Source organism: Saccopteryx bilineata, chromosome 2 (assembly GCF_036850765.1).
Source record: "Saccopteryx bilineata isolate mSacBil1 chromosome 2, mSacBil1_pri_phased_curated, whole genome shotgun sequence".
NCBI lineage: Eukaryota > Metazoa > Chordata > Mammalia > Chiroptera > Emballonuridae > Saccopteryx > Saccopteryx bilineata.
In genome coordinates, this window is record NC_089491.1 from 376,038,705 (window position 1) to 376,056,262 (window position 17,558).

The 17,558-nt window shown below is 57.8% G+C and overlaps 1 protein-coding gene across 4 annotated transcripts in view; it reads left to right on the forward strand.

Moving 5' to 3' along the window:
- SRCIN1 (SRC kinase signaling inhibitor 1) overlaps positions 1-17,167 on the forward strand; it is a 71,709-nt gene extending 54,542 nt beyond the window's left edge. For 2 of the 4 annotated variants that reach the window (XM_066263796.1, XM_066263799.1), the window contains exons 13-22: positions 306-436; positions 590-737; positions 1,063-1,309; positions 1,772-2,006; positions 3,618-3,772; positions 4,059-4,211; positions 4,789-4,911; positions 7,591-7,728; positions 9,141-9,287; positions 16,774-17,167. In XM_066263796.1, the coding sequence (XP_066119893.1) occupies positions 306-436; positions 590-737; positions 1,063-1,309; positions 1,772-2,006; positions 3,618-3,772; positions 4,059-4,211; positions 4,789-4,911; positions 7,591-7,728; positions 9,141-9,287; positions 16,774-16,908 (1,612 nt within the window). In that variant the 3' untranslated portion in view covers positions 16,909-17,167. The remainder of the gene's footprint in view (positions 1-305; positions 437-589; positions 738-1,062; positions 1,310-1,771; positions 2,007-3,617; positions 3,773-4,058; positions 4,212-4,788; positions 4,912-7,590; positions 7,729-9,140; positions 9,288-16,773) is intronic. The other 2 variants (XM_066263797.1, XM_066263800.1) reach the window with 2 other exon arrangements.
- The last annotated feature ends 391 nt before the right edge of the window (positions 17,168-17,558 follow it).

Consider the following 17,558-nt stretch of genomic DNA (forward strand, 5'->3'; position numbering starts at 1 on the left):
GGGCTGCCAAGCTCTCTGCTGCTTCCTCGGCAGAGTGAGAACCAGAGGATGCAAGCGGCAGGGAGAGGTGTTTGAGCTGATGTGGCTAAAGATCAGAACTTCAAAAGGGGACCCAGGGTCCCTGTTAGGGAGCTCTTCTGAATCTCATCTCTGAGGTTTGGCATTTCTGATTTCACTCGGGCATGTGGCCTTGTGGATGGCTTTTAATTTTGATCTGACTGGTGGCCTGATTTCTTTCTAACCACCCACTTTCGGGGGGCTGGGCTGGGGCCAGAGGGGCTGAGAGGGTCTCTCTGTGGCTGCAGTGACCTGGAGAAGTCTGTGGAGAAGATCCAGAGGGACGTCTCCCACAACCACCGCCTGGTGCCTGGGCCCGAGCTGGAGGAGAAGGCGCTGGTGCTGAAACAGCTCGGGGAGACGCTGACTGAGCTCAAGGGTGAGCCTGGGGGCCGGCAGTGTGGCAGGTGGTCCCAGTGGGGTCCCCGCAGCACCCCTGCCTCCACCCCCCCTGGGCGTGGCCTTTTCTGCTGCCCATTCTCCCAGCTCTCTGAGCCGCGACCCCTCAGCTCACTCCTTTCTGTCCCCTCAGCTCACTTCCCAGGCCTGCAGAGCAAGATGCGGGTAGTGCTGCGCGTGGAGGTGGAGGCCGTGAAGTTCCTGAAGGAGGAGCCGCAGCGCCTGGACGGGCTACTCAAGCGCTGCCGGGGGGTCACAGACATGCTGGCCCAGATCCGAAGGTCACTCCATCCCTGACCTCTTCTCTCTGACTTCTGACTCCCCATGGGGTTACACGCCGGCCCAGATTGCTAGATCAGTCTGACCCCTCATCCTGACTCCCCTAAAGGTCCCTGGTGTGTCCACTAGAGCCGCACCCTGACTCTGCCCTGTGCTGGGCTTGGCTGTCCCTCGTGCCGGATGCAGCCACTCCTCCCCCGGCCCTTGCCTCAGTCCTGCAAGATCCCAGAGCCCTCCTTACACGCTGCCTCCCTCAGGCCAGGCTTCCCTTCCACGGAGCCACCACCCTGCTGGTCTCACAGCTGCTCCTAACTCTTCCAACCCCAGGCAAGTGGACGAGGGTGTGTGGCCACCCCCCAACAACCTCCTGAGTCAGTCCCCTAAGAAGGTGACAGCCGAGACTGACTTCAACAAGAGCTTGGACTTTGAAATGCCACCCCCCAGCCCTCCGCTAAACCTCCATGAGCTGAGTGGGTCCACCGAGGGAGCCCCTTCGACCCCCAAGGGGGGCAACCCCACCAAAGGCCTGGATGCTTCTGGCAAGAGAAGTGTGGACAAGGCTGTGTCTGTTGAGGTACTTGGCCCGGGGTGAGGGTCAGCTAGGCTCACCTGGTCTCACTACCCTCCTAGATTTGAGGTGCCAATGCAGCGTGGGTACTTTTCCTGGTGGTGGGGAGTCTGAAAAGCACATTTAGGGCGACATTCATCTTGCTAGACAGAAAAGCATATTTTAAAGTTATAATAATTAAAGCAATGTGGTATTGTCATAAGGGTAGACTATGTGGTCAGTGAAACAAAAGACAATGTCCAAAAACAGGTCTAAGTATATGAAGAGAGCAGTTTATAAAGAAGGGGGCATTCAGACTCATGGGGAAAGAGTGTAATATTCAAGAAGTTCGAGGATCTTCGGGGCTCGATCAAATGTGGGGCTTCCTTTACCATTCCTTGTACATGTGGCTGGGGAAGGGGCTGAGACCCCAAATGTCCAGGAGCAGGGCAGCCACTGCAGTCGCGACTCTTGCCCCCTCCTCTGAAGGCTGCTGAGCGGGACTGGGAGGAGAAGCGTGCAGCCCTGACCCAGTATAGTGCCAAGGACATCAATCGGCTGCTGGAGGAGACACAGGCGGAGCTGCTGAAGGCCATCCCTGACCTGGACTGTGCAAGCAAGTCCCACCCGGGCCCAGCCCCCACCCCTGACCACAAGCCCCCCAAAGTCCCCCACGGCCAGAAGGCAGCCCCCAGGACGGAGCCCAGTGGAAGGAGGGGCTCAGGTATGGAGGAAGGTGGGGGGGTGAAAAGCAGAGAGGAGGGGAGCCCCATCTATAGGAGCTCCCAGGCTGATGGGGAGGCACGTGGGAATGAGAATCTCTGTGGTCCCAGCACCTCCCTTCTCCAGCAGCCTGACCCTCAGCCACCAAAGGGAGACCCAGGGGCTGGGTTAGAGCTGGACTCCATCCATGGCTCTGTCCACTGCCCTGACAGCAGCTGAGGGGCAAGTCCAGGCAGAGAGTCATCCGCCTGCACCTCTGACCCTGCATATGCTCTGAACCAGGCTGTGCTGACACGGGTGCCTCACTGACCAATACAAACATGGGTCCTATGCTCCCCCGCGCCCCCAGCCTGTGAGCTCACAAGGGAGGCAGAAATCCGAACCAGAAATGGCAGCCATCATCCATTCATTTATTCATCCCTGCCGCACATGTTTGTTAAACACTAGGTACTAGGAATAAAGAATAAGACACTGCTTGCTTTTAAGGCACTTAAAGTTTAGTGGGAGAATAATACTAACATAATGTTTATCATGCACTTACTGTATGACAAAAACTGCCCCAAATGCTTTCTACGTACTAGTGCTTATAATTCCGTAACAACTCTAAGAGGTAGTTAGTTATAGTAGTTATTTCCATTTTACAGATGAGGACACTAAGCTCAATGTGGTTATGTAATCTATCGCAGGCCACAGCTAGTGTGTGTACCAGAAAAAGAATGTGTTGTTAAATGCAGTGGTGGAGTGAGCTCTGGTGTTGAGCAGCCCTAGAGGGGCCCCTGGGAGAGCAGGAAGGCTTCCCATTGGAGCCTTGAAAACGGGTTGGTGCTTCCCGGGCCAGTGAGAGGGCATTCTAGGGAGAGGAATCAGCATGTGCAAATGCCTGGAGATACGTGTTTGGTGTTGCACAGCAGGGTCCAGGCAAGGGAGATACAAGCAGGGCCGAGGCTGGAAGATTGGCAGGTGCAGAGGGTGCTGGGCCAAGGAGCTTGGATGTGGGTTTGGCTAACGGGGAGCCATTGAGGATCAAAGCCAGAGGAATGTCAGGTTTGAGTGACTTTTCTGCAGGTTGCCCTGGAAAGAGCCCCGCCCCTATCCCCCAGAAGGATTGGGGGAAGGGAGAGCCTGGTGGGCACAGTCAGGCTCTTACAGTAGTTACTGTTCTCTCTTGATGGAAAAAGGATGAAGTTCTGTTCCAGGGCAAGGGCTGAGGGGCAAGTGGAAAAGAAAGGAATTACAGCATCATTCCTCAAACTTGAATGTGCCCATGAAATCACCTGACGAGCTGTCAAAATTAGGCTTCTGCTCCGGCAGCCCTGGGTGGGGCCTCAGCGTCTGCATGTCTAACGAGTTCCCACGCTGCCAGTGGCTGGTCCACGACCACAGTTTGAGTAGCAAGGGGTCAGATTGCTATCAGAGGAGGAGTGACAGGCCTTGGGGCTGGGTTGCGGGAGGAGGGGAGAGGTGGAGGAGGGGACCTGTGTCCTTTCCCCTCAGCTTTTCTCGCCCCTCCTCCCTGGAGGAGGAGGCAAGGTTTATTCCCCTTGGAGTCAGGTGTGGCACACAGACGCCAGGGTGGCAGGTCCCCTGACCTCCAGCCTTTGGCTGCCTGCAGATGAGCTGACGGTGCCCCGATATCGCACAGAGAAGCCCTCCAAGTCGCCCCCACCACCCCCTCCCCGCCGGAGCTTTCCCTCCTCCCATGGTCTGACCACCACACGCACTGGAGAGGTTGTGGTCACCAGCAAGAAGGACTCGACTTTCATCAAGGTACCAACCCCCCCCACACACCTTGGGACAAGGAGGCTAAGTCATGGGGATGCCTCTGGGATCCTCTGGGTGGTCCCCTCTCTCAGAGGAAGTGTGAGCAAAGAAGGGGGCTGGCCAGTGGTCACTCTCCTTCCGACATGGGCTTCCACCATGGGGACGGGCCATCCTGGAAGGATGAGGAGCTAGGGCCGGCGGGAGACGGTCTGGAACCCGTGGCGCCTGGGAGGTGAGCTGGTGCCGGAGCCCGGGCAGAACTTGGTTTTGACGGGGGGCCTGGGCCTTGCAGAAGGCCGAGTCCGAGGAGCTGGAGGTGCAGAAACCCCAAGTGAAGCTGCGCCGGACTGTGTCCGAGGTGGCCCGCCCGGCTTCCACACCGCCCATCATGGCCTCTGCCATCAAGGACGAGGACGATGAGGACCGCATCATTGCAGAGCTGGAGGTGGGTCAGTGGGGTGACTGGCCCCCGAGTCATCAGCCAGGCCCTGCTCCCTTTCCCTGCTAAGCGGGCCCCAGGGGGAGGTGGCTGGACTAGGACAGATAGTTGGACTCTCGGGCTCCCTGCTGAGCGCTGGCCTGTTCGGGACCCCGTCCTTCTGGCCCCGATTTCTTTCTCCACTGTAAAATGGGGGACATGCTATAAGGTCTCTCCTTGCGCATTTGAGGTTTGTGACTATGGCCCTTGAGACCCACCCCAACTGCCCTGAAGTCCCCGTCCTCAAATGCTCTTCAAACATTCAATGCCCCTCTACCTAAGTGCCTTGAGCCCACTGCCAGTCACTCACACTCAAGTATTCTCAACCCCGCCCCGAGCGGCTGGAGACCCTGGACTTCCAGGGCTTCTGGAAGAGAGACGAACTGGAGTGGCCACTCGTCATTGAAAGGGGCCAAGGGGTGAGGCTGGGAGCCCAGTGCCAGCCCAGGCCACCCTTCCCTGTGGCTGCCTGAGTGATAGGCCAGCACCCCATTGTCCTCCCTGGGGCCCTCCTCCAAACGTTCCCCCACCTTCTGCTCCCCAGGTGTTTGAGAGAAGCTCAGTGTCTTCCCTCCCCCCCACGCCCCGCCGCCAGCCGATCCCTACCCTGCTGTCCCCCCAGGACCCAGGGCCCCCTGCGGGTTCAGCCCCGGGCCCCACATGGAAGGTAACGGGCTGCCCCACCCTCTCACGGCGCTCTTTCTGCCTGGGCCTCCACAGCTTCCTCTCTTCACCTGTCACACTAACCTGCTAAAATGCCAGTCACACCCTTGGGTGCCCTCCACCGCCACAGCCTCACCCACGTGGACTCACCCCCTTCCTGCTCCAAGGAGGCGCACACCTTCCTTCCGTCCCTGAGAGTCCAGCAGCCTGGTATCCAGTGGCCCCTGGGTCTCCTTTTTGTTACAGGCTTGGTTCCGAGTCAGCCTGTGGTGGTCTTGGTATTTTGTTCTAATCTGCGGCCAAGTTTAGGTCTGACCTGCAGCCTGGGTTTTGTTTTGGTCTAAGATGGGAGTTTGGATCTTGCTCACTGGATGACTTTAGGTCCAATTCAAAATCTGAGCCCTTGCATAGTCCCTGCTGTCCCCCCTACTCTGCTGCCTGTGCCAGGCGGGGGCTCTGTTTCTAACACTAGCATTTTTGCCTGGCACTGAAGGTGAGGACTCCCCAGGGGAAAACGTGTTTACAGCCTCCCTCTGACCCATGGCCCCGTCTCACCCCCTTGGTCAGGGAGCTTGGAATGGATGAAACTCAGACCCTTCCTTGGCTGCTGGCTCCGTATCTTTCAGGATTCGGAAGTTCTTCCTTCTCTCTGACTTCAGTCCTTGCTGCTGTCCTGCTGCACTTATTTCCTCTTACACTCCCTTGGGAACTGGGGGATGGACCTGTTGTCTGCATCCCCGGCACACTGCTTGGGGGTGGCCTGGGGGGCACTGGGAATCTTTCCCTCTGCTCAGCGCTGCTCGGGCAGGAGGGCCTCTGCTCTGGGAGGGCAGCCCCCATTGCACACACAGGCTCCCCTGCCTCATCTGGTTCTCCTTGGCCCACAGTGGGCTCCGTGCTGGCCACCACCTGATTCCGGGCTGGCCTGTGGCCTAGTGCTGCTTTGTGTCACTGGCCAGGGGGAGCAGACAGGCACCAGATGGGTGGACAGTGCCGTCTGCTGGGCAGAGGCAGGGCACAGAGCAGTCCAAGGAGCATCTGTGGATAAGCAGCACAGAAGGGCTGCCTCCAGCAGACTGTGCCTGGGCACCCAGCCCCCGCCCCTCTGGCTCTGGGGAGCCAGTCCTGAAGGGAACCAGTGGGCAGAGCCCTTCGGCTGGCCTTTGCGGCCTGGCTCCCCCTCTGCATCCTGAGGCGCCGTCGGGCAGTCGAGCCAGGCAGGCCTGGGTCACCCTCTCTGCCTTCCCCGTCTGCACCCCCACCTTCAGGTAAGCAGGTGGCTGGGCTGGCGGGTTGCCTAGGGAGGGAGGCTGGGGGACCCTGCGGCCCGGCTCCCCCCGCATCTCCCTGCCGCTCCTCTTAGTGGAAAGAGCACTGGACTTGGAGTCAGACTCCCTGGTTTCAAGTCCTGGCTCTGCCACTAACTAGTTGTGGGTAAATGACCCGAGTGAATCACATGACCCTCCCCCACCCTTGATCTCCTCATTAATCATATAGAGCAGGTTAGAGTAGCAGCTATTTTGTGGGTTACTGTAAGGATTAAAGGTGAAAGTGTATGTGACAGAGTCTGGCACAAAACTGGTGCTCAGAATTTGACCAGGGTCCGCTCATTTTGGGGGGGGTCTCTTTATGCCCCCACCAAAGCCAGAGCGAGGGGTGTTCACACAGAAGCAGGCACTCTAGCTTTGCCCGCGCCTGTGTGCAGCAGAGGGAGGTGGCCGAGCCCCTCCGCTTGTGCCTATGAAACCCCTGGAGGAAGTTTTGAAAGTTGGGGATACAGTGGCCAGGAACCTCTGGTCTGTGATGAGGATGAGAGCCCAGCCCCTAGAGCAGGGGTCCCCAAAGTACAGCCCGCGGGCCGCATGCAGCCCCCTGAGGCCATTTATCCGGCCCCCGCCGCACTTCCAGAAGGAGCACCTCTTTCATTGGTGGTCAGTGAGAGGAGCATAGTTCCCACTGAAATACTGGTCAGTTTGTTGATTTAAATTTACTTGTTCTTTATTTTAAATATTGTATTTGTTCCCGTTTTGTTTTTTTACTTTAAAATAAGATATGTGCAGTATGCATAGGGATTTGTTCATAGTTTTTTTTACAGTCCGGCCCTCCAATGGTCTGAGGGACAGTGAACTGGCCCCCTGTGTAAAAAGTTTGGGGACCCCTGCCCTAGAGGCTAGAGACCAATGTCTGGTCCCCACCCACACAGGGCTGCTAGTCTCCATCATCCAGTTTAGTTCAACAAATCGCTGGGATCAAGCACTTGCAGTGTGCCAGGCACTGTTCTGAGCGCATGCTCACATGAGCTCACTTGAGGCTCCACCCACTCCTCATACTGTTATCTCATTGCACAGGTGGGCTGGGCAAGCTCATGGGAGTACCTGTGAGACCTGCTCTCAGAACTTAGTTTAGCATGGGCAATGGCAAGTCAACGTGTATCTGTGCTTCTAGGTAAACTGGCATCTCTGCCAGGAAGTGGGAGACTGGAAGGTATGGTGGGAAGAGGCCTGAGTTCTAGTCCCAGCTTTGCCTCTAATTGCTGGGTTAACTCAGCCCCCTTCCCTGCCTCAGTTTTCCCATCTGTGGAAGGAAAGGGCTGGGCTTACCTATTGTCTAACCTCCCATCTCTGCTCGGGGTAGTCGGGTCTGCAGGGACCATAGTGTTCTCTCATCTCTCTTCTCCCCCCAGGCTGCCCCAGGCCCCAGGGCCTTCTGCGTCCCACGGATCATCTTGACGGAGTGTGCCCCCAACCCTCCCTCTCCACCAGAGGCCAGGCTTGAGGAACCCAGTCCCAGGATGGCCCCCACCCCAAGACCCCGGACCCTGGTTGGCAGTGGGAGGGGCTGGGGCGGCCCGCAGGCCCTGCCAGGAGTCGTGGCCGAGGCTTCCTGGCCCAGGAGCAGTTTGATGCCCGAAAAGGAAGGGACACCCCTGAAGAAACTGGGGATAGGGGACTGCAGCCCGGAAGAGGGAGGAGCCAGGGCCCCCTGTTCTCGGGGGCCAGCCCTGGACAGGGCTCAGAAGCCCTCCACTGCTGAGACCCCCCCAGAGGAGGCGCCCAAGGACTCGGGACATGACGCCCACGCTCACAGTGGGCAGAGTGAGGGCCAGCCTCGTGCCGGCCTAGGCCGCTCGGGACGTGACGCCCACGCGCATAGTGGGAAGAGTGAGGGCCAGAATCGTGCTTGCCTAGGCCGCACAGGGAGGGAGGCCGCCCCCCAGCGGATGGACAGTCTGGAGGAGACACTCCGGGAGCTGGAAGCTGCCCTGAGCCAGATGGGCACGGCCCCCTCCGCGGGGCCCCCTGGTCGCCCCCCAGGCCCGCCCCCCCGGTCCCCAGGTGGCTGCCTCCTCCCCTGTCCTCCCTCCTGCCTTCCTGCTCCAGTCTCTCTGTCTTCAGAGCTGGAGGGAGCTGGGGGCTGCAGGAACTCCACGCCGCCCCCTCTCCCCGCTGTCCTCTCAGCTCCTGCCGCCCTCCTGGGAGCCTGGCACCGGGTGGGCTTCGCAGGCTGCGCCCAGGGAGGCTGGGAAGCTGGCCTCCCCAGGGATCAGGCCGGGCAGCCCCAGCAGGGACCAGGGCCTCTCCTCTGCTCTGTATCTATCTGCAAACCGACAAATAAAGTTCTCTTCCTCTTTTCCATCCCCCCTGCTCCCCTCCCCCTCTCCTGTCTGACTCTGCCTCTGTTGTTCTCTCCCTGCGCCTCTGGGTCCCCAGAGCCCCGCTGGGCAGGCCTGGTACCTGGGGCGGGTCAAGGGGGCTGGGTTTATCCATCTTCAGGGAGACTTCGTCCCCATCTTCCCATCGGGAAGAAGATGTAGGCCTGAGGCTGTCAGTCCTGCTGTCTGCCATTATAAAGACCCCCCTCCCGATCCCAGGCATGCTCTCCTGGGCTCAGGAAGGTGTCCCTTTGCTGGGAGCAAGGTGGTACCAGGGACCTTCACTTTGGAAGTGGCTACCCCAGGGCGCACCAGCTGTCTGTGGTTTATTTATTCAAGGAAACCACTAAAGAGTCCTCGCTCTAGAGCAGGGCGGTCAGAAACGGAGCTGGTCACCTCTCTCCTTCAGAGAGTCCTTAACCCTGGCTTCTGGGAGTGGACCTGAGTCCTGGGCTTGGATGTGAAGCTGAGGAGGGGTCTCCAGGGCCCACCGATGAGGTCCCAGCCCCAAAGGCCCCACCCGCGCCTAAGGTTCCTGTGTGATCCTCCCTCCAACCCCAACCCTGATCTTTTTCCTGCAGAGTGGTGGTGGCAGTGTGCCCCCCATGAAGGTGGTGACTCCGGGGGCCTCCAGGCTGAAGGCAACCCAGAGCCAGGCTGGCAGCCCGGACAAAGGCAAGCACGGCAAGCAGAGGGCTGAGTACATGAGGATCCAGGCCCAGCAGCAGGTAAGGCGGGCCCCACGGGAACAGGACCGTGACCCCATCCAGCCCCCCGCCTCTGCAGTGTGTTGTGCTCCTGTGTGTGCTGGCCATCTCCTGCCATCGTGCCTGTGGCCAGCTTCCCACCCGTTGCCCAGAGGTTCTCCCTGCCGGGACTGTCCCACCAGCCCCTTGAGCCACCTCCTCTCTCCTCTCCTGATCCCAGTGCTCTGGGTCTGGTTTAGAACTTACGTTCTCAGCCAGGCCCTGCCCCTTACCAGGCCCCTCATGCAGCGCCAGAGAGCCCTCTCCCGTGGCCTCTGCGGGCCTGGAAGCGAGTAGACTCCTGTCCCCACCAGCCCTAATGACTGGGTCCCTTCCAAGGTCTGGCCTGCCCTGCCCTGGGGTGGGAGGGAGACATATGCCCCTTCCTCTTCTGCCACTCCCAGTCTCTCCACTCCCTTCTCTCCAGTCTCAGCCGCCGCTGCTCTTTGGGGCCCCCTCCTGAGTGCCTAGGCCATCTCCCAGCTGAGGGTGAAACCAACCTGCATCCACTTTTCCGCTTTTCAGTCTGGGGGTTTGGTTTCAGTGTGTTCCCGCTGACATTCAGTGGGGAGGGGGCGAAGGGAGAGAGACTCCGGCCCCCAGGTGGGGGAGGGGCAGCAGGGGTGCTTCACCCTGTTTCGATTTAATTAGTAGGCTTGGGACATGGAGCTGAGGACCTCACCCGTGGGTGTTTCTGTCCTGCGGCCCACGGGTAGCGGAGTCGGCGGTGCAGGGTGGTCCCTGGGCCTAGATGTTGAGAGAGCTTTAGTGCTCTTGCTGGGTTCAGTGAATATTTCTCAGCAGCGCCCGGAGGCCCGGCCCATGCTGGGTGCTGCGGTGGGGGTCAGGGCTGTGAAATGTCCAGATGCTCTGACATGAAGGAAGGTCTAGGCTCAGAGGCAGGAGGTTGGGAGTGGGTGAGCCCAGCTGCCTCCTTCAGCAGAGGGGACAGCTCAGAGATGGGAAGGGACTTCCCAGGGGTGCATAGCAAAGTGGCCCAGAGCCAGGACTGCGACCTAGGAATTCCGAAGCCTTTTCTGCCACGTGGCCCCGCAGCAGCCCTGGGCACACAGGTCCTGCCTGCCTGCGCGTCCCCTGGAGAGTCCGGGGGAGACCGGCTAGCCTCTCCCGCCCCGCCCCTGAGCAGCCTTTCCCTGTCAGCTTCCTGCTTCCCACCGGCTCACGGTCTTGTTTTCCTCACTGGTCCCCCAGTACATGCTGCAAACCCCGTCCCCCGCTCTCTTTCCTGCCACCACCCTGGGTGACTTCCACTAGTCCTGTCCAGGCTGGGTCCCTCTTTCGTGTCCAGAACAGCAGTCGATGTTTACGGGGTGTACACAAGTGCCAGACACACGCATCATCTCGCTTCACACTCTACCTGAGAAGGGTCCTTATTATTCTCATTTGATAGATGGGGAAACTGAGGCTTTATGCAAGATCACACAGGATTCAGACCCAGACTGACACCCCTCCCCCAAAACACATTTGCTTCAGCCTCTTCAGCGCCGTCCTGGCTCTCATTATGGCCCGCCCGCGCACCCACTCCCCACTCGCCCAGCACACAGCTCCTCACCCGCTGCCCTCATGCCCCTCCCATCACCTCCACACCCCCTGCCCTCTCCCCACTCAGTCAGCCCACTCCGCTTCCCCTCCAGCCTCTCCACGGGGCTTGGCTTGGTCTCCAGTGGCCTCCAGATAGGCCTCTCCCCATCTCCTGCAGCGTGAGCGGCATATACCCCACACACACGCTCACGGGGGGCTGTGCCGACTCCCCGACCCACCCTGTCTGGACACGAGCCCTCTCCCCGACTCCTGACTCCTTTCTGGGCCTTCTCCTCACCTGTCTGTCTGCTTCACTATCCCCGGTCCCTCCTCGGCCTCTTCTCCTCTCACCACATGCTCCTCTCCTTGGGCACCAGGTGCCATCTGTCCCTGCCCAGGTCTCTGTTCTGAGCTCAAGCCTGCCAGCTGCTGTCCCCTCAGGAAATGTCACCCACCTGCAGGTGTCCACCCACACTTGGGCATCTGCCTCCCCCACCCTCCTACATAGACATAGTTGTTCTGTGCACACTTCTGCCACTGGTCTGGTGATGGCTCTCACCTTCACTTTTCTAGTAGCCTTTCTTTTAAAAAGCATCTTCTTTCTATGACAGTAAATACTGTATATGGTCCACGTGGAAATTATTTAATGCTACAGAGGCAGGGGAGGGGTCATCTCATGCCCCACGACCAGAATGCGTGCCCTTCTGTGCTTTCCCTGTGACCTCTGTCACTGCTAACCCATTTTCCCAGAACTGTGGGGTGGGGTGGGGTGACGTTTGTAAAATGCAGAATTGATTATGTCCCTCCCCCAGCCTGCAACCCGTGCCCACCAGCTGGCCGCTGTCAGGTCAGGAAATAGAATGTCCTTCACGTGCTGCCCAGGGAGCTCTGTGACGGCCTGGTTCCCTCCACTCAGCTCTCCCCACCCTCCACCAACCCCTCAATTTCCTCAGCTGCCCTGGGTCACCCCGCCCTCTGTCCCCTGGGCTGGGACACCGCTCCGTCTCAGCTCGGTCTGTGATCTTGGTCAAAATCTCCTGTCCTCTGCAGGCTCCTTTCTTACCTGTACAGTGGGGTCAAAAACTTAGCAGCAGGCCCTGAGGTCACGTAATGCTGGGTGTGGACAAGCCACCACGTGATCTTCAGAGGAAAGCAGTCACCATCATTTTTGGACACACTGTACATTAGGGCAGAGGCCTCTTGCTCATCACATGATTCTAAGGCTTGGAGCTCGCAGCTGCCTTTGACAGTGATGGGGGGAGGGAAATTGAAGTACCAGGACCAGAGACTCAGGAACTGGGGGCCAGGGAAGGAAGTCCTGAGATGTGCGGCAGTGTGATGCTCCAGAGGGGATCAGAGGCGTGACTGAGAGGAACCCCCTTGGGGGTTGTGCTTATGATCCAGGGGTGGGATGGCGGCCAGATTCCCAGGGGTGCGAGGATCCGGAGCTGGTGGAACTATGGGCAGCCCTTCCTCTACCAGGGCTGAGAAACCTCTGAGATGAAGGGACCACCCAGAGGGCTGAGGGTTGTTGAGGCACTCAGGCACCAGTGAAAGCTGGAGGCTGGACTCCCCTGGGGCGAGATGGCAGGAAGGCATAGAGTTTAGGGAGCCCCGTGAGAGCTGGACTGCTGGACTCGTTCTGGAGGGCGGGGCCACCGCCTGCAACATGACACCGAGGGAGGGAGGCAGGAGGGAAGGAGCTTCTCTTCCTGGTCTCTCCACCCTGCCATAATCCCATTGGCCAAACCCAACCAGAGGCTAGTCAGCAAAGACGTGGAGGTGGTGGCTGTGATGTCAGCCAGCCGGGACACAGCGCAGGGCAGGACTTGGAAGGATGTTGGTGGTGATGGTTAAGCAGATAGAAAATAGCCAGTACTCCTTCCATGTACCAAGTTGTATATCTTATTTAATCCTCATGACAACTTTATATCTTAAAATATGTGTGCTGAAACAGTTCTGTCGCTGTGAATCCCTATAGCACCTGGGACGTTGCTTGGCCTACACAGGCCCTCAGTCAATATTTGTAGGCTAATTAATTTACCCTGGTCGGCAAACTGCGGCTACGAGCCACATGCGGCTCTTTGGCCCCATGAGTGTGGCTCTTCCACAAGATACCACGTGCGGTGCTACCTCGATAAGGACTGTACCTACCTATATAGTTTAAGTTTAAAAAACTTGGCTCTCAAAAGAAATCCCAGTCGTTGTCCTGTTGCTATTTGGCTCTGTTGACTAGTGAGTTTGCTGACCACTAGGCTAGGTGAATGAATGGATGAACGGATTTGCCGTGGATTGGGCCCAGTCCAGATGGGAAGAGACAAAGCAGAGTTGAAATGTTAAAATGATCATAACAATAGCTCCCATTCATTGTGTCCTGAGTACAGACACTGGGCCTGTGCTCGGTGTTGCATCATCTCATGTGACTGATGCTGTGGGGACTGTTTTCCCTGCTTCGCAGATGAGGACATGAAGTCCCAAGGGAGACCCTGCTCAGGGTCACACGGTGAGAAAGTGGCAGAGCTGGGACATCAGCCCGGGTGTGCCTGGTACAGATTCTGTTGTCTTCATGCTAGGTTCTCCCGCTTTGCCAGGGAGCATAACCTTGAGGTCCCCACCAAGCCTCGGTGAGGTGGCAGCAGTGACTTAAACACTGTTGACTAGACCAGTGGTTTTCATCCTTTTTACACTTGGGGACCAGTGAAAATAGAATTATTTGGGGGACCACTAAGGCAGAAATCACTCGAAGTGTAGGTGAATTCAACTAAGTTCCTGGGTCTATAATCTTCCTACAACATCATGGTGTTGAACTCTCCCACAGACCAGCACAAAATTTCTGGTGGACTCATCTGTGAGCCGGTGGTTGAAAAGCACTGGACTGGAGCAGCGGTCGGCAAACCGCGGCTCGCGAGCCACCTGCAGCTCTTGTGCGGGCGAAAGGGCCAGCTTAGGAGCGCCCTGATTAAGTTAATAACAATGTGCCCACCTATACAGTTTTAGTTTAAAAAATTTGGCTCTCGAAAGAAATGTCAGTCGTTGTCCTGTTGATATTTGGCTCTGTTGACTAATGAGTTTGCCGACCACTGGACTAGAGCACTGGGGGCAGCTTTGGGCCTCATGTGTCAGTGGGAATCCTAGCCGCAAATCACAGAAACTGCCATTCAAAGTGGCTTAAACAAGAAGAAAAGGTATTGTAACAAAGGAGAAGTGTGGAGGCAGGGAGGGTCCGGGGCTGGGGGTTCAGCAGTTCACGGATGGCTGAGACTTGGTGTCTTCCCGATCTGGATCCTGCTGGCCCATCATTCCGCCCTCCCCCCTCGGTGCCTTCATTCTAGGAACCCTAGGCCCAAAGATCCTTTTAGGAGCAGGAGACCCTTCCCAGATCTCCCCTTTTCTCATTGCCTTGCCTAATCATCCACTGATGAGGAGGAGAAATTGCTCGAAATTGCCATAGATTTCTCAAACCCACCCACCGTGGGCTGGGAGAGGCCCCGCCTCTCCTGACAGCCCAGAGCCGGGTTCAGAAGGGCTTCTGAGGAGGGGGAGGTGGCCCTGGGAACGGCCCTGGTGGAGCTGTCAGCAGGGTCTCCTGTATCAAGATGCTCTACACCTGGGCGGGAATCTATGCGTCATAGCATCAAGGGGCAGGTCGGTGTGCTGAGGGCACAGAGAGGGTGCTAGCCTCTGACCCACAGGAAGCGGAAGGGTGCAGGGTTCAGCCCTCCGGGCTCCAGCTAATGGCTCCAGTCTTCCCTGGTTGAAGGCCGAGCATCTGTGAGGTTTCTTCCCTGCCACAAAGGCGACAAAGCTCTGCTTCACTGGACACAATTGGAGCAACAGGGGAGGGCTGGCTGGTGAGGTGCAAGTGGCAGGGACCTCAGCTGTGTCACCTGAGAATTCTGAACAGCACAGGGCAGGGTCGCAGGCAAAGTTGGCCATGCACCCTTAGCTTCAGGAAAGTGGATTTTGGCTGTTGGTGCGGCCAGTCCCCTGGGAGGGAAGATGGCCTGAAAGAACTTCACCCGTCAGGCTCACAGAGCAGCCGTAAGAGGTCGCTGTGAAGAAGGGGCAGGGGCGGAGGGCGTCCGTGTGAACTCTGCCCAGCGCTGATGTTTAGGGGCCTCACACTGACTGTGGGAGAAGGGGGACATCACCTGGGTGAGAATACCTCACCTGAGTGAATGCAGGAGTCGGGTAGAGGCCTAAGTAGGGAAGGCAGGTGTTTTAAAGACCAAAGCTCAGAATAGATAGAAGCTTTTCACCAGTGCTAAAGGGAAGGAACAGAAAAAGCTTTTAACTAGAGCTTTGCTGAGAACAAAGAAGACAGCCAGGAAGGAATCAAAGAGCTGGCCTGGGACATGGTGGGATGTAAAGGGACGTGGGGGACAGTGGACGCGCCCCCCTATCACCTGGCTTTGAGAGAAAGGACTTTAGATGGGAAAAGGGGTGGGACAGGAGCCTAAGGTAAGTGACAGGGAGTAAGAGAGCTCTTGGCTGCCTTTGAATGCGTTTTCCCGGAGCCTGGATGCTGGGATCCGTGAGCAGGGCCATGCCTGGCATGCGGATCTTGGCAAAGGACTGAGCGAATGGGAAAAATCCTGTGTCTGCAGCCCTGGAGCCCCTTTGAGTTCCACAGTAAAGAGAAGAGGGGTAGAAGACCCAAACAGGGAACTTGCCATGATTTTCATAAAGGGGGAAAATGTAGACTGCAGACTGCAGTGTGGCCAGCAAACCCCAGATGAATCACTGCACACGGGGAAGAAGACATGATCTCCAGCAGCCGGTGGGGGGGGGGTGTCGCTGTCAGGCTGTGTGTGATCTCATTTCCCTTCCAGGCTGCTGGGGCACTGTCTGGCTTTCCCCCCCGCAAGGCATCCGATAGAGCTGACCCAGCAGCTGGCTGATAATACGGGTCATGGGATACAGATTGACCCTGTGCAAACCTAACCCGCAGGAGGTCTCTGACGCTGGGTCCCAGCACTCTGTTTCCAGTCCTCTTCCTTTCTGTCTTTTTTTTTTTTTTTTTAATCAATACGATTCAGTTACCACATTAGTAGCTATGTGAGGCCAGGGGGGACAGGGAGAAAACTGGGTCTGTGTGGCCCTAACCCAGCAGAGCTCGAAGTGTGCAGCAAGATCGCTTGGGGCGCCTGCCCAGAATGCAGGCTCCTGAGCCCACACAGAGATGGATTCGGGGCGGGACCAGTGTAGATGCACGGCCATTGCTGGAGGTGGGGAGGGACTGGGCTATTTCTGTCCGAGCTGACCGGTGAGTGTGAGGCATATTACCAGGGAATGAGCTCTTACAAGGCCCAGCTCAAAGCTGGAGAAACAGTTATACAGATGCAGTTGGGAGGGAGGCTCAACGCAGCACCAGCCTTTATCTCCAGGCTGGGGGTGGGGAGGTTCTTGAGAGAGGTGCTCCCCAGGGAGGACAGGCTCACTCCTCAGTTGCTTAGAATCAGGCTCCTGCTGAAGTAGGAAGGGGCCCTGGCTGGGCTGCTGGCCAGTTGGGACTAAGAGCCCATCTGCTCCCTGCCGGCTCCGAGGGCATGCCCCCCGTGGCGGCTAATGTTTCATTCTTCTTCCCTCCTCCCCTGTCCTCTTCCCCACGCCCTGGCGCCATCTCCCTTGTGCTTCTCTGGTCTCTCTCTGCCACCTTCTCTCTTTCCTCTCAGTGACCTTGGACCTCTATTCCCACCCCGCTTCCCAGGCCCCTGGGTCCACCTCTGTGCCCCTGTTCTGGCCCTGCCGTGGCCCCCTCCTCTGTCTCAAGGGGACTGCTCTCTTAAGACGCCCTCCCCCATTTCTTCCTTCTGCAGTTCATTTTCTCTTGGCTATTTGGAGGCTTTTTCCCTTTTTAAAGCTGGGGCCGGCACGAAGGCTGTCCCTTCCTCTCTCTGACCCCTGACCCCTGTTTTTGTTCCAGGCCACTAAACCATCTAAAGAGATGAGTGGGTCGAGTGAGACCTCAAGCCCAGTCTCAGAAAAGCCCTCGGCTTCCAGAACCTCTATCCCCGTATTGACTTCGTTTGGGGCGAGGAATTCTTCCATCTCCTTCTAGAAGCCCCCCCCCCCCACGCCAGCCTGCCCCCCTCCCTGACCCCTGCCGTGTATCTCCCTACTCCTCCCTTCCTCTCTACCCACCCCACTCCATTCTCCAGACCCTGCGGAGAGTTGCCACGAGTGGGGCCCTCCTCACTTCCTCTGTACATCCCCTGTTGGTGTTTTTGGTTTTTTAAATGATTCACTTTTAATGATCTTTTTTTAAAAGAGAAAAACTGTAAAACTAAGAACCAAAACACACCGCCTTCCTCTGATTTCCTGTTTCAAAATGGTCCACTTCCTCTCCTCTTCCATCCCTTTTCTCCCCTCTTCCCATCCAAGTCTGTCCTTACGTTCCTGCCCCTGCCCCCTCCTTTCCCACCTCCCCTTCCCCCACTTCCCAAGAGCACTCCAAACAAACTCTGAGCCCCAAGACTTGGAGCAGCGAGATACCCCCTCTCCCTTCTTCGGAAACCTTCCTGGAGGAGAACCTGGACATTGGACCACCCCAATATCGGGCTGGAAAAGGGGACGCAGGCAGACTCGGGCCTGGAGGCTCCGCCCTGTCCAAGCTCTGGATGTGACTGAACTTGGCTGTTTCTTTGCTCCCTTCCACGTGTGCCCTGGTGGGCCTGGAGTCAAGACTTTTGGGCTGGAGGGGGACCTCAG